Source organism: Cryptosporidium sp. chipmunk genotype I (genome assembly GCF_004936735.1).
Source record: "Cryptosporidium sp. chipmunk genotype I strain 37763 chromosome Unknown contig_18, whole genome shotgun sequence".
NCBI classification, from domain to species: Eukaryota; Apicomplexa; class Conoidasida; order Eucoccidiorida; family Cryptosporidiidae; genus Cryptosporidium; species Cryptosporidium sp. chipmunk genotype I.
In genome coordinates, this window is record NW_027125593.1 from 13,061 (window position 1) to 28,707 (window position 15,647).

A 15,647-nucleotide genomic window follows, 5' to 3' on the forward strand; every position below is an offset into this window, starting at 1 on the left:
TCTTGTCATAAGCATTATATTTCCGGAGTAGTATCATGATCAATTACCAGAAAAATGGAATTTGCAAAACTTGTTAGTAAACCCAGCTTCAAACTGAATTTGGATAAGATCAATAATAAATTTGATGCAGAGTTTAGAAGTAGTAATAATTGCAAAGTTAGTGATAATGAAGAAAAACTCAATCTCACATATGAAAATTCAGGCGATACTGTTTATCTGGGAGATGATAATAGCCAGATTTTGGAACAATTGAAACGCATAGAGGAAGAGAATATAAGGCTTCGTGAAATCAATGAACAACTTTCAAGGTCGCTTTGTATCAGTACAAGATCTATCTCAATAAAAGGCAATAACAACTCCTTTCAAATAGATAATCTTTCAAGGCAGTCTTCGTTCCTTAGCAGCCAATCCCTAATAACAACTAGATCAATGTCTATGAATCCACAAATAGTAAAAAATTTAAAGATGACAGTAAGCGATATAATTGGAGATAGATCAGAAATAGCGTTAAAAGTTATGCTACTTGAAGATGAGTATTTTTTGGGTTTGGAACCAATTTTTGATAGACAATCTGCAAGAGTTGTATTATCAAAAACCCCTTCCTACTGGAGTATCAAAAAAATACCTCATTTTTGGGAGGGTTTTTCAAACATCATGTCTTCCGTAATGAAAAAAGGTTTCTTAAATACTATAAGCTATTGGTCTTTTTTAAGAGCACCTCCAAGCCCTAAAAAAAACGTAAAAAGATGGGAAGGAATTACAATCAAATATAAAGGGCCACTCAAAGAATTTAGAGGATACTCACTTGCTGGAAACGATGATGGGTTATTTGTCTATCTTGAATCTGAAGAAGATGCTTATGATAATATATTTTACTGCAATTTCAGGAAGAAGAAGGAAAAATGTATTCAAGATTTTGGAGATAATACCAATGGTTTACAAACAAATATATTAAATTTGCTACATGCTAATACAAGAAGTTTTATTTGTATAGAGCCAAATATTAAAAGTAAGGAGGGAAATATAATGATTAAATTGTCTGAATCTAAAAAGAATAAATTGATGTTTGAAGAAATAAGTGCGAGCGAATTACTGGCTAGACAGTTAATAGTATCAGCTGAACAAATTTCCCAAGATTTTGATCTCTCAAATAGAAATATTAATCAAATGGCATCTTTTCCATCTTTCAGATATTATGAGCAAAGCTTTCAGAAGATAAACTCAAATAGATATCCTCCTGACGAGAGTTTTACGAGTAGAACAGTGGAATTATGCTCTTCAGCGGAGGCACAAAACAAAGATAGGCAAGGTTCACTTGCAGATGAGTTATCAAATGAACTTTCAACTTATAGAAATCAATCATTCGGTAATTTTTTTAGCGACGCAAATCATTCAAAATACCCTTTAAGTGATAATGTAAACTTCAAAGAAGTATTTCAGAAAGAGTGCTTGAAAGTTACCGATAAAAAAAACCCTGGAGAAAATTCAAAAATTTGTTCACCAAGAATTCGAGCGTCGAATATAATAAATGATCAGTTTTCAGGATTGGAGTATCATGAAGTTCCGTTAACTAGAAGACTAAACGTGGTGTACATTCCATCTACAACTGCTGTATTAGTTCATGACCTAGTTGACAGCGAGGAAGAACTAAGTAACAATATAGATAATGGAAAAATAAGCGATGCGGAACACGAGTATTTCAAAGTTGAATAATGTATTAGTTTAATTAAATATTTGAAATAGTTGAATTATATGTAACAGAATTGCCGTTAATAAAAATTTTATTGAATACAAAAAATTATCTTTTTATACATATCTAGCTAAATAACTTTGACTTATTAAGCCAGTTATAGAGAGAAATTAAATCTTGGTTTTCAGTATTTTGAATGTTTGTATCATTAGTTATATACTGGAGAAAGTTTTTTAATTGGTAAGTAAGACCTTTGATGGACTTAATAATTCGGATTTTTTTATCCATTATTTTCAGCAAGCTAGATATTCTCTCTATCTCATATGTAGCTATTGCATTTCTCAGAGATAACTTCAAAACATACATCTTCAATGCGTTTATTCCTGAAACATTACCTGCAAGCTCAATAATTAATGTATCAATTTCCATTAAAACGTACTTGGATTAATTTCAGCTTCACAAAGGGATTTAATTGAAGAAGTTAATCCTTTAGGAGTATTCCGTTTATAATGCATGCAGTTATCTCGCATCTTACTCATTAGTGTTCAGATAAAATGAAATCAAAGCGCGATGAGGGGCACAAGGCGTAGAAGGGAACTGTTCAAAAAAAATATATCTAATTATAGTTCGCAATTTCTAACAGCAATATTCAATGTTTTTCTGTAGATAATATCAACGAAGAAGCTTTCTGGATCCAAGGGGACATTCTCGTTGGAGTATTCAATTAATAGCTTTAAAATAAAAAAACCTAAATCATTTACTATCCCCATGGCAACAGATGGTGTGAATCTCGGTTTAATAAAGGACGCGACATCCTCAATGAGTGCATCAATTCTATTGGAACAAACTTTAATCGATACTCTTTTTGAGAATCTAGTTAGCAAAGGCCTTAAATTTAAGTTCAATATATTAATGATTTCTCTTAGGTTCCATTCGCCGCAACCTGGGAGGGATAAGTGAATAAAAAATCTGTAAGGCTAAAAATAAGTTACTTTAGTTCAAAGGAGATTGTGGATTTAAGCAATAGCTCAGACAAATGCCTCGATTGTAATCAACACCGGCTATAAAACCAATGCAATTGATATAAAATAGCTGGCAGATCTTTAGATAAGCTCGCTATTACAAATATCAAATTCATACTCGTCATCTAATTTATCATCATCACCAGATAAACCCACACAAAAAATAACCTACTTGACATGTGTTAGCACAGACAGCGTGTCTCTTCGTAGATGTACCAAATATCATTATTTCTGTATGATTCCATTTATTTGAACGAGATATTATATCAAAAAGAAACATGAATGGAAAAAGTGCATTATTCTTAAGTAGATATCGATCGATATCTTCAAGAACCAATATATATCTACGCCTCTTTGTACATGTATCTATAATATCTCTCAAATATCTTTCCAAAAATCCGATATTTGCATTGAAAATGTCCGCAGCATGGATAAATTTAACACTACAGTTTAAAGAGTTGGAAATTGATTTTACAAGAAAGCTTTTACCTAAACAGTGATGAATATTGTAATTTAACTTGCAGACATCAAAATTTAAGGCTCATATTTCAACATAGAGAATTAATGACCTATCATATAGTTCTTTTCTCATCTGTCTGCCTGAGAAAGTAACTTACCACAACCCTTATCACCAAAAACGATAATGCCAGATGCTTCATTAAAAACAATGGGAAGTCGGAAATTCGATTGTTTCGGAGAATGAAGAATACATGGGAATAAAAGATTTTTTACTTTGGAAATTGCTTCCCTGCAGCCAATAATTTCCATTAATCCGTTTTTGTATGAGGAAATTCCCTTAAAACAACTCGGACTACGTACTATATACTTGGTACTTCCAATCGATGTGTCCAATTTTCCAATAACGGAGTTAAAATAATATAAAAATACACTAAAGAAGTCAGGCTTTACATCATTTAAGACTATCGCGATAAAGTTACCACATGAAGTAGTATATGGAACGACATATTGTTCATCATAATTTAAAATGTCTTTAATGCGGACTAAATCAATCTCATTTACGATGAATTTTAATTCTTCATTAGATAATGACATGATAGTTTCGGAGTGAATGCCAGAAATTTTCTTCATTAAGTAATCCAGAGCACTTACATTGATTCCATATCTTCTATAAATTAAAAATCTCAATAAGGAAATTTTATTGACCTGAAATAAAAAGTTGCTAAAATCTATCTCAAAAAAACCCCCACATCCATACTTGAATATATATTTTATATCTGTAATTTCTGAATTTAAAATCTTATCAGGTTTATCATCCTTATCTGAATCTAGATCTGAAATAAAAAATGAAACAATTGGGATGCCTTCATCATCCCAAATACGGATAAATTTGGAAATCAAATTAAGAATAACAACTATTTGGTTCGAAGTATCATCGTAATAGTGACTACTTAGTCTTCTAAGACAGTTACTTGAATTCACACTCCCGAAACAAACCAATACAGCAGAAGGGAAGTAAAATCCATTGCATAATGAACTTCGTAAGCGTATTCCTATTTTAGATATAAGTCTCAACTTATTTTCTAAATCACAAATGCTTTTGTTGAAACGATCTTTGGCTCTTATGTCAACGATATATTTATCAATTGATACATCAAAAGTGACAGGATCACATAGGTTTGAATTTGTGAAATGACAAGTCTTCGAAAAGCTAGATAACAATTCTCTCATGAAGTATCTCTTCCCAGATCCACTATTGCCCGTTAATAATAAGACTGTAGGAAGCTTAGCAATGAAAGGATCTATATTCATTCCATTCGAATTAGAAGTACAAAAAGTAGATTCACATCTTCTTAGTGAGAATAGATAAAATATCAGCCCAATTTTTTCAAAAAAATCATCAATCAGCGGGCCGCCTGTGAACGATTCATTAAGTTTCAACCTCCATTTTGAAAGAAAAAAGGAGATTTGACCCAGATGAAGTCCATCATGTTTATTCTCGTGCATAAATTGAGGATAGAATCAGAAGTCCATACCCGAGAAATTTTAAAATTATAACGAATTAAATTGCCAAGAGACCTATGCAACAAGTAGAACAAGACATTGTCTACTTGTTGGCGCAAAAAAAACTAAATTATAATGGCCAATTTTTTTGTAGTAGAAAAAAACATTCGAAATGTCAATATTTGTTTTGTTTAATGCAACAAGATCTATTCTTCGGCATTTACGACGGATTTTTATGGTTAAAAAACAATACTGTTAAATATCTATTTAATGTTAGCCTTTCAAATTGTATAAGAATTAACGTACCTCCCTGAAACATGAAAACCAGAAAGCTGCCTTAGTGCATTTTTTGCGTCCTCAATCTCATCGTACACTACGAATGCTGTGCCCTTCGTATTCTCACCTACACCCCTATTTAGACTCTTTGTGAACACAAAACGCTTCTAACCTTACCTTCTTATTTGTCTGATCGTGCCGTGCCTCCCAAAGATGTCGTAAAGGTCGGTAGAAGAAATATCATATGGAAGTTGCCTAAAGTGAACACTTAGTTGAGGTTTAAAACAATGCATTGTTTAGTTCATACCTTACATATAGAATTCTACTAGCGTTAGACATTGCCGTGATTGAAATTAAACAAAATTCAATTATGCCTCTAATAATATATTATTTAGTGCCATAAAAGTTACCCTTAATAAAGCTAAAATATTGGGATAGCTTAAAATTACAAATAAATAAATGATTCAAATATAGGCGGTGTGTAAGTAGCGCTTTCCTACACACAATTTTACTCGCGCGTGCAATGTAGAAGTTATAATATTGCGGAATGTCGCACCATCGATTTCCTCTAATTCTCATCCAAGGAGAATTTTAAGATGAGTGGGTTGGCCAGTTCTCCCTCAATTGGGAAGACAGTACTATTTGAGAAGAATAATGATTGGGGGCTTAATTTTGATTTGGGTGAGCTCGAAATATATGAAAATAGGGATTTAAAGACTAGGCTAAAGGAATTAACTTCACCATTCAAAAATACGTTTTCTTCTGCATCTACTCTAGAATACTTGCATCCATTTACATTGAAATTTCGAAGCGAGATTTTGGAAAAGAAATTCGAGAAAAAAATCAGAAAAAGAGCAGAAATTGGTATTTTTTGGATAGGATTGCTAACATTATTGTTGATCATGCTGGATATCTTATTGGAGGTTTACAATCAGAAAGTGAATGAAGTTTCCAATAGTTCAGTAACCGCTTATTTCATAATCTGTGGTGTAGTTGCAACATGCTCACTATTTCTAATCATTTCATTTTTCGTCGATTTCTTAAATAAACATTTGGAAATCATATTTACATCAACTACAATAATAACAACAATACTTAATATTACGGCAGGAAATTTATTACTAGATGTCTCACTCTCCCCTAATAATGAATACGATCCTGCAGTTCAGAATTCTAGATCGCTAATTGTAATAACAATTTGCTCTATTTTGCATTTTATGTTGCCAATTTCTTTTATGAGCATGTTAATTTATTCAATTGCGAGTATCTCATTCTATATTATATTGGTCCCTTCTATGCTGAGACCTATTCCTAATGAAACTCAATATGTTTCCACAACAATATATCTTTTCGTATTTTGTATTGTATGCATTTTGGCAAAAAGAGTTAACGTGAGCTCCTCAAGAAGAGACTTTTTTAACATTAATCTAGTAAAGGCGGAGATGCAAATATTGGAGAATTCTATGAATCAAGCACCTAAATCAACAATGATTGAAGGAACGTTAGCGAATATCAATAAGGTTCAACTATTTCTTCGTTATTTAAATACTTCGTGTACAAAGGGAATAAATCGTAAAATGCTACATGATGCAATGGTAGACTTGACATCTGCTCAAGTCACTTTATGTAGATCAGATGATATTTATGCCGTTGATCCGGTTGCAATTTTCCTGCCACAGTCACTTCAGTCAAATATACCGCAAACTCCTTCTAGACAATCTAAGGTTAAAGCAATTGGTAGTGGAGATATAACTCCAAGAGAGAATTGCTCACCAGTTATTTCTCCAAAGATAAAACAAGAATTTGGTATTTCTGATGACGTCAGAATTCCTATCTCTCCCAACTCTCCTAAGTCAATGGGGCAATTTTTATCTCCAAAATCGCACGAAAACAAGTCAAGCTATGTGAGTATTGATTCTATATCAGCCAGAAGGAACACAGAATCAAGAGCTACTGTTACGTCAATTCCTGGCCCTTCTCGTCGTAGACTCTCAATGATGATTGCTACTGCTGGGGAAAACTCCTCAACACTCATTGATCCATCTGTTGAAAAGGTGAGGGAATATATTACTGCAGAATTTACTAAATCATCTGCATCTAGAAGAGAAGTTCTGTATGCTTCTAAAGTCTTTGATGGGCCAGTTTCAAATCGAAGCAATACTCATGAGAAGATTAAAGCTATATCTCAGAATTTAGATGCAAATCATACGGTAGAAAATATGATTTCCCGTCAAGGACCATTAGATGAACCTACAATTGATGGAGATATTGAAGATAACTATAGGCATCTTCTTAAGAACAAGCGTAAGGTAGCTCACTTCGCAACCCATTTAGCTTCAAAACTCATCTCTATTAAAGATCCCTCTGGAACAATTTCATTGCTAAGCCAGTCTCATTTTAATGAAACAAACCCACATAATTTTACGTTACCTGAACTTCCCAAGGGTGTTAGTACAGAACTATATTCTGATTTAGATAAGGCATTGAAACTTATGGATAATCAGTATTCTTCTAATTGGGATTTGGATATGTGGAGATTAAATGAATTAACTAAAGGTAATTGCCTTGCAGTGGCAGGATTATATATGCTACACTTAATTGCATCAGAAGAGAAAAACCAGGGAATTGGCTCTGATTCATCTAACCTACCTAGGGGAATAACTACAGCATATTCCTCCTCAATTACTGCGCCTTCGAAGCTCATCGGAAATATATCCAAATTTAATATATTTTTTCGAGAATTAAATATCAGATACCTTAACAACAAATATCACAACGAATTACACGGTACTAACGTATGCCACCATGCAATTTGTCTATCAAGAGCGACTGGACTTTGGAGTCATTTAGATACTGTAGAGAGGCTTGCGTCTGTTGTCGCATCTCTTGGACATGATGTAGGCCATATTGGAAGAACAAGCAATTTTCTTGTAAATTCAAGGCATATGCTTGCAATTAATTATAACGACCGATCTGTCCTGGAAATGTTTCATGCATCCTTGACATTTCGAATTATCTACTATTACGGGGGTGGAGCTGCTGATTTCTTGCAAAATTGGGATGCAGAACTCCACAAAGAGTTCAGAAGAATAGTTATTGAATTAATATTGGAGACCGATATGCACAGACATTTTGAATGCGTTTCTAGGTTTAGAGTGAGAAGACAAGCAGTTGATTGGGACCCGTACGGTGACGCTCAAGATAGACTAATGCTTGCTAGGACATGCTTAAAAGCTGCAGATATTGGGCATGGGGCATTGAAATGGAATCAACACTACAAGTGGTGTAGATCTGTTGTGGAAGAGTTTTTCCTACAGGGAGATGAGGAGAAGGCATTATCACTACCCATTTCTCCAATTTGTGACAGGGAATCTACAGATGTACCAAAGTCACAAGTTGGATTTTTAAATTTTGTTTGTCTTCCGTTGTTCCAAGAATTATGCTATGTCGACGTAGATGGTGATGTAAGGAGATGTATCGACCGAATTTTGGAAAATATTAATAATTGGGAAGATATAGCTGAGGCAGGCATTCAGTGGGATAGTGAAGATGCATTAACATTTGTTTCAGATGAAAAAGTTGACTCATAATAGACAAAGTTATATTATAGAAAAGTTAATGATAGTGCTAGTATTAAGGGTGATAGCAATCCTATCAGCAGATGTCTGAACATTGTTGATTTCAAGCACCTATCATCCCTAAATAAATGAAATAAATTTTCCGTAAAAATTTCATAAAAATTTTTGCCATTATAATTACACATATTTTCTTCTATTTTGATTTCTATCCAACTGATCCACTGTAATATAGGGATACTCTTAATTATTTTATACCGTTTCGAAATTTGATCAAAATTATCCAATAGCCTATTACATAAGTTTGTTATCTCTGTTGGATATCGCTGTTTATTATGGCAAAATATCTCATTCCCCATAACAGAGTTCCAAATAGATGCGGAATTTCTTGCTTTGCTAATATCGAAGCCAAAACTGTAAGTAAAATATTTAGAATTTAGAGTATTTGCAATACTTATCAGAAAATATCTTGCCTTCATTGCTATTTTTGACAGCATACATGCAAAGTTTCTTTTCTTTTTATCGAAACAAAAATTTAATAAAACCACGAAAAAAATTGCACAGATTGTAAATTTCCGAATAATCGAAGAATCCATAATAAAAATAATTAATGCGATAATGGGGATAGCAAAAACCAAAATACTGAAATTTTTTGTTGAAAGAAGGATTGAGAAGACGATTAAAAATATGTAATTCATCATCTTAATAGAAATGATAATATCTTTGTATGTGCAGCTGTTCTTTTGAATTCTAAATATTTTAATGAGTAAATTAATGATCAAAGTAACAAAAAACGTGGAAAAGAACACCAAAAAGATTAACATAATGAAAAAAACCCACAAATTCAAAGATTTGAGTGTTAGCAAATTAGAACATTGGAATAAAGAATAACCCATTTTATCAAATATATGCACGGCCAAGAGCACTACTGGAGTAGTTGTTGAAATCATAAATGCACTTAGAATAATTCCAATCAATAATATACTGCTTTCTTTTGACAACCGTTCCAATATTCCGATAAAAAATGATATCAATATCAGGATAATTGGCGTTGAATAAATTCCAAAGCCCAATGTTGAAAAATATGAAGTATAATAGTATTTGCTGCTTGATTGATGCAGCTCATCATGAAGGTTACTTTGAATTTTAACAACCCCTTCTAAAAATTTATAAATCTCAAATTGTTGAATTGGAAATATTGATATGAATTCATTTTTGTCGTGAATTTTTTTAAAATAACCTCTTATTTTATTATTTTCTATCGAGGATTCATCAACCAACGAAAGTGTAAATGAAGGTATATTGTTTTGCAAAAACCTACTATGAGGTTTATTCGATCCTTTATTAAACGCTTGCCTAAAGCAATAATTTGAATAAGCAGATGCTTTTTAAAACTTACCTTGCGATTGAATCCCAAAAACTCCTCGTAATAATAGATATAGGAGGGTAGGTAAAACTTGACTCAATCTCTCTTATAACAGCATTAGGAAAATCTTGATTAGCCTGCAGTCCATCCATTGATTCTACTAAAAGTTAGAAGTTAACATGCATATTTTTATTAACTTACCAATATCAATAAAGACTCTTGTCGGAGTTAAAGATAGTATTTCAATACATATTGCAGTTCTTATTCTGCCACTGTACTTTAGCAGTCTTTGGTCAGTTGCCAAATCTTTCAGAAATGAGTTGATTCCCACTGAATTTGGAATGTTGGAGTCAGTAAATAGTAGAATTATATCTTTTGAAGTCCAGTAAACTTTTTCAAAATGCTTAGAAAAAGGAATCAATAGACCTGCTGCACTTCCTAATTCATCTTTTCCATCTTTATTTTCCCATGGAAAACTAATAGAAATTACCATTACTTCTGAAGAATCGCCTCTTTTTGACGGAACTACAGCTGCAATATATCCAGGTTTTAAAAGATATAAATCTTTATATCTACTTGAGGAGTAATGCTGATTTTTTATTATATCAATATCATCAGAATCTCCGCATTCAACGCAGTGAGTTTCCTTTGCAATAGAATTAATTATACTTTGTGCAACCAATTCAGCGTTACCCGATTTTTGGGACGTTAATATCTCTTGAGTTACTTTTTTGTATTCAACTATAATGTTTTGGTCGACCGCAGCCTTATTTACTCCCTCAGAAAATCCACTTTCCTTTACTTGTGTAACTTTATCAAAACCTGGAAGAGATAAAAGTAATAAAACCCCAATAGACAGCAGAATTAATCTATGAAAATAGGAATATAATCATGTTTGAAAGTTAGCACACTTACCTGATTAATCCAACTGTATTCAAACCCATCTCCAACACAGCTATATTCAATATAGGTATTTTACTCTATTAGTATTTGTGCGCGCATGAGAACCTTACATTTAGTACCTCGCAAATATTGATACTAGTGAAAAAATTTGATCTAGTATAAATATAATGTAGGCTTTCAAAGGTTACCAAGCACTGTAACACCATTATATTGCAACATATTTGATAGTGATTTAGTCCAATGATATATATTCATCTTATTGATTTTTTCAATCTAGAAAATTAACTATAACAAGTTTTACCCGCAAAATAATTATCTCTCTTTTGCCGCACAGGCTAATTGTCATTTTTGACGAATTATAAAATGGTTAAAGGAGCATTTCAAAGTTTTGGTTTTTCTCCAAAACTTTTGGAATCAATCAAAATTATTGGTTATTCCCTTCCAACTCCGATTCAGCGCAAATGCTTCCCGTCTATTTTAGCAGGCAGAGATGTGGTTGCTATGGCAAGAACGGGCTCAGGTAAAACTGCGGGTTTCGTATTGCCTATGATTGAACGGTTAGGTTGCTCTCACTCACAAATTGTTGGAATTAGGGGAGTTATATTGTCCCCCACTAGAGAGCTTGCATTACAGACTTATCGTGTTGTACGCAAGCTTGCCTGCAAAACAAACATGGTTGTTTGTGCACTTACAGGTGGGTCATCACTTGATAGACAGTTCGAATCATTATCTGGGAATCCAGATATAGTAGTTGCAACGCCAGGAAGATTATTTCATCACATTATAGAAGCAGGGCTATCATTAATAGCTGTTAAGATAATTATTCTTGATGAAGCAGACCGTCTATTTGAAATGGGACTAGCTGACCAGATTGAGAAAATATTAGAGTCGATTCCAAAAACTAGGCAATGTATATTAGTATCTGCCACAATGCCAACATCACTCGCATCATTTTCTAAAGTTAGATTAAACGAACCTGAAGTTATTCAAATTGACTCAGATTATATATTGAGTGAAACATTGAAGTTAACATTTCTATTCGTGAGAGAAGATGAGAAGCTTGCATCTTTACTGTTTTTGCTTAGAAACACTATTCCTCCTCATGAAAGGGCTATTGTTTTTTGCGCAACTAAACATCATGTTGATTATATTGTAAAAATTCTTGAATCGAATAATATTACAGTTAGTTATATTTACGGTAATATGGATCAAGAAGCACGTACAATGCATTTAAGCACATTTAGAAAGAATAAGAGTAGAGCATTAATAGTAACTGACATTGCTGCAAGAGGTGTGGACATTCCAATGATCAAATATGTCATCAATTTTGATTTTCCATTGAGTCCAAAATTATTTGTTCACAGAACTGGAAGAACAGCAAGGGCAGGGCAAGAAGGCAGAGCGTTTTCACTTATTACTTCTAGAGATTTACCATACACGATGGACCTTTGCCTATTTCTTGGCTTTAAAATGACTACATTGACTAGTAAGCAGACTACAGATTTATCCAATGATGGTTTGAACACAGAAAAAAAGCTTGAGGTTGGTACAAATGACGATGAAATTCATGATGAAGTTGTATCTTCTGTTCAACCAGTATCTTTTGATGACTCAAATAATAATTCAAGATTAATTTTAGCTAGTTTTCCTGATTTAACACTAGAAATAGAGTCAATTGGAAGAATTATCACTGGAAATTCTGAAATAGAGAGATGCAGAAGGTCAATGGAATCTTCGTATTTATTATACTTGAAAACTAGAGCATCATCTTCAAAAGAAAGTTTAAAAAGATCACGGGAACTTTTAGATAAAAGTGGAGGAGTATCGAAAATACTAATGTCTATTCATCCAGACTTAAATATAAATCGCGATGAAACTAATTTAAATAATGGAAGTCTTCCAAATCTCGAAGTTATTAGCAATCCTCTTATAGAACATTTGAAATCGTTTAGACCAACTGAAAACAAAGCTCACGAAAATAAACATGGAGTTGTTAGCCAAGCCACTGGAAAAATGATCTTAAAGTCATCAGTAAAAATGAAAAAAATTAAGGATATGAGCATTATTGCAAATTCAATCCTAAATAAAGATAAATTAGCTATTGATACTTTTATTTTTGAGAGACAAAATAGTATTTCAGACGGGATATCTCAAAATAATAGTATTCCACAGATTATTGCGAATAAAAAAAGAAAACCTAAGAAGCAGTGTAATAGAGTTAAAGAATCAAAGCATTTCTTTATACCTTATAAAAACAGCGAAGAAGAAATTTCAAGATCAGCTGGATTACAATTAGAATCATCCAGCTTTGATATTAATCCTGATGAAGAAGGTGAAATGAAGAGACAAAAGTGCGTTAGAAAATGGAACTCCAAAAGGAAAAGGTACGAGCTATTAAATATTTCCAAACAAAACTCTATCAAAAAAGTTAATGAAAGTGGTGTCAAGGTCAAAGGAGAGCTAAAGTGTACGGGACAATATAAGAAATGGAAGGCAAATACAAATTTAAAGATTCAGAATGTTGGAGAAATTGAGGATAGAGAGCTTAATAAAAGTAGAGGTAATAACAAGTTTAGAGATAAGTGTAAAATGATTGATAGTAACTTTTCATTCGATCATTCAAATTTACACGATAAGCATAAAGGGATAATTGAAGCTATTAATAAAGGTATTAAGCTAACTCACAAGCAGAAACGCATTGCAAAACGCATTGGGATAATTAATGAAAGGATTGCCGATCAAAGTAAAAATCCAAAAAATGAGATAAGAACTCCACAACAGATTCTTAAAAAGCGAGTGAATGAAGTTAAGCAAAGAATGAAAAATGATCCGGAATACAGAAGGAAGCAACTAGCAAAAAAAAATAAGGAGTTAGCGGAGAAAAATCTTAAAAAAGTTATTCAGAAGGGGAGGCCAAACAGGAGCAAAGTTGTGATAGTTGAGAAACGTAGATAGTCATTTATGCTTTTTATTCCAAACACTAAAACAAATTAGTTTAATTTATTATAGTTTTTCTTATTTTATTAAGGGATTCTCTATTGAAAACGACTTTAATTTTCAATGAGCAGCTCTCACATTGTAAAATTACAGAAGTATCATTCCCTTTATCTTCTGAATCGGCTATCTTTTCAAGATAAGGAAGTGTTGTCCAAAAGACATCACCGCATGAACAATTATATGATAAAGTTTCCGAATTAATATCCAACCATTCCAATTCATCAACTTTTATAACCTTCCATATAAATCCGTTTCTATTATTCATGGAAAGGCCTGAATTAGTAATTAATGAAACTTAAATAATCTATACAGGTACTTTTCTGGTAATACAGAAATCGGGTCAATCTTAGTTATTAACCAAAATATTTCAGATGGTTTAGTTTTTCCATAAAATTCTGAATTTAATTGGCTCGGAACGCTGTTAAATAACAGAGATAGTGCAGAAATTGAAAGAAAAGTATGGAGTGGATCTGGACGGTTTTTTCTGTCAATATTAAAGGGAGACTTTTGAAAACCGCCATAAATAATATTTTGATGGCATAAGATTCCATTAATCAGTGTTTTTAATATTTCTAAATTAAGGAATAATGAGCAGTCCATATTTTTATTAATAGTAGTTCCTACGATTTTAAGACTTGCAGTCACCCACCACGAGTAGCATACATCGCATTTTTTCCCAATGCGGCCATTAAAGCAATATGATCGACTCTTGTTTGTTTCGTGATTTTCCGATACAACTATTCGTTTTAATAACCAGTTGGTTAGTCGATTAAAGTTAAATAATAGGTCAATAGAGTCATTTTTTGTTATTTTTTTGATTATTGCTATCGAAGAAACTGCACAAAAAGTATATCCTGCATGGGATTCATCTTTATAGCGTTTACCAAATCCACCGTCTTTGTTTTGCATTCTAACTAGTATTCTTGTCAGTTCTGAAATTTGGAAGGCTGGATCTGGTTGTTTTAGATCTGAATTGTTCGATAAATAATATACAAGTAGCGTTGAGTAAATAAACCTGACGTCAAATTGACTTAGGTAATTTTTAGAGTTATTTATATATATTTTTTCATTTTTCAAGACAACTAAGCTCTTTATAAAAACGTTTAATTCATTTTTTTTGTCTTCAACGATTTTATTGTTCAATATTGTATTTATTTGTATCCCACTAAGTATAGAAAGAATGGAAGGTTTAATAAAGTCAAATGGATTTATCGAATAAAATTTTAACCTAAAGTTGTCTATAAATAATTCACGTTCACATTTTCTTAATAAATGAAGAAACTTATTTTTAGCACTATGCAGCTGATCAAAAATATTACATTGAATTAAGTCTGAGCAACACAAAACCCAATAAATACCATGAATAAATACTGAACTCAGCTGTGCTTTTGATGAGTCATAGTTATGTATTACATCGTTTGTTACGGAAATTAGGTATTTTTTATGCAGTTCCAATTCAAATTTTTGTATTGAATTATACATATCTTTGTTTATTCCCAATGATTTATGCCGCCGCAACTCTTCTTAAATTATTTCGAATTAACTACTATGAAAAAAACCAAAATATCGAACGGTAAGTGATTTAACTGTCATCTATTACTTTTATTGTCTTTAGTTGCTAGTGGGATTTTGTCCAGATCTGTTTTAAGGGGAGACCCCGTTTTTTCTCAAGAAGAATTGCCGATCAAAAAAACAATCAAGGATACTGGCAAGAAACATAAAAAAAGAACTGTAAGTCATTTTTATTAAACAAACTTCCAATAACTAATATAAATAGGCAAATGAAAATATTACTGGTACAGTTTTTTCAAAGCCAGTGGTAACAAATCAAAGGGAAAAAGGTTTGAAGCAGTCTG

General features: G+C 32.4%; 6 protein-coding genes across 6 annotated transcripts; 3 read left to right on the top strand and 3 right to left on the bottom strand.

Moving 5' to 3' along the window:
• Positions 1-54: 54 nt before the first annotated feature.
• Positions 55-1,713, top strand: ELE39_001419 (uncharacterized protein; the record flags this gene model as incomplete). Its single annotated transcript, XM_067344458.1, has 1 exon — positions 55-1,713. The coding sequence occupies one exon, from the start codon at positions 55-57 to the stop codon at positions 1,711-1,713; it is 1,659 nt and encodes a 552-aa protein (XP_067201396.1).
• A 597-nt stretch (positions 1,714-2,310) lies between these two features.
• Positions 2,311-5,243, bottom strand: ELE39_001430 (domain AAA; the record flags this gene model as incomplete). The annotated part of the gene is made up of 6 exons (XM_067344469.1): positions 2,311-2,633; positions 2,881-3,201; positions 3,330-4,668; positions 4,707-4,749; positions 4,981-5,085; positions 5,128-5,243. 6 exons carry the CDS (start codon positions 5,241-5,243, stop codon positions 2,311-2,313), a joined length of 2,247 nt encoding a protein of 748 aa, XP_067201407.1.
• A 303-nt stretch (positions 5,244-5,546) lies between these two features.
• Positions 5,547-8,540, top strand: ELE39_001441 (cGMP phosphodiesterase A4; the record flags this gene model as incomplete). Its single annotated transcript, XM_067344480.1, has 1 exon — positions 5,547-8,540. One exon carries the CDS (start codon positions 5,547-5,549, stop codon positions 8,538-8,540), a length of 2,994 nt encoding a protein of 997 aa, XP_067201418.1.
• A 292-nt stretch (positions 8,541-8,832) lies between these two features.
• ELE39_001452 (glycosylphosphatidylinositol anchor attachment 1) lies at positions 8,833-10,835 on the bottom strand (the record flags this gene model as incomplete). Its single annotated transcript, XM_067344491.1, has 5 exons — positions 8,833-8,939; positions 9,025-9,881; positions 9,925-10,051; positions 10,093-10,760; positions 10,807-10,835. 5 exons carry the CDS (start codon positions 10,833-10,835, stop codon positions 8,833-8,835), a joined length of 1,788 nt encoding a protein of 595 aa, XP_067201429.1.
• A 322-nt stretch (positions 10,836-11,157) lies between these two features.
• On the top strand, positions 11,158-13,749 carry ELE39_001463 (DEAD DEAH box helicase family; the record flags this gene model as incomplete). The annotated part of the gene is made up of 1 exon (XM_067344502.1): positions 11,158-13,749. The coding sequence occupies one exon, from the start codon at positions 11,158-11,160 to the stop codon at positions 13,747-13,749; it is 2,592 nt and encodes an 863-aa protein (XP_067201440.1).
• Positions 13,750-13,789: 40 nt separating this feature from the next.
• On the bottom strand, positions 13,790-15,273 carry ELE39_001474 (RAB geranylgeranyl transferase; the record flags this gene model as incomplete). Its single annotated transcript, XM_067344513.1, has 2 exons — positions 13,790-14,045; positions 14,108-15,273. 2 exons carry the CDS (start codon positions 15,271-15,273, stop codon positions 13,790-13,792), a joined length of 1,422 nt encoding a protein of 473 aa, XP_067201451.1.
• Positions 15,274-15,647: the final 374 nt, after the last annotated feature.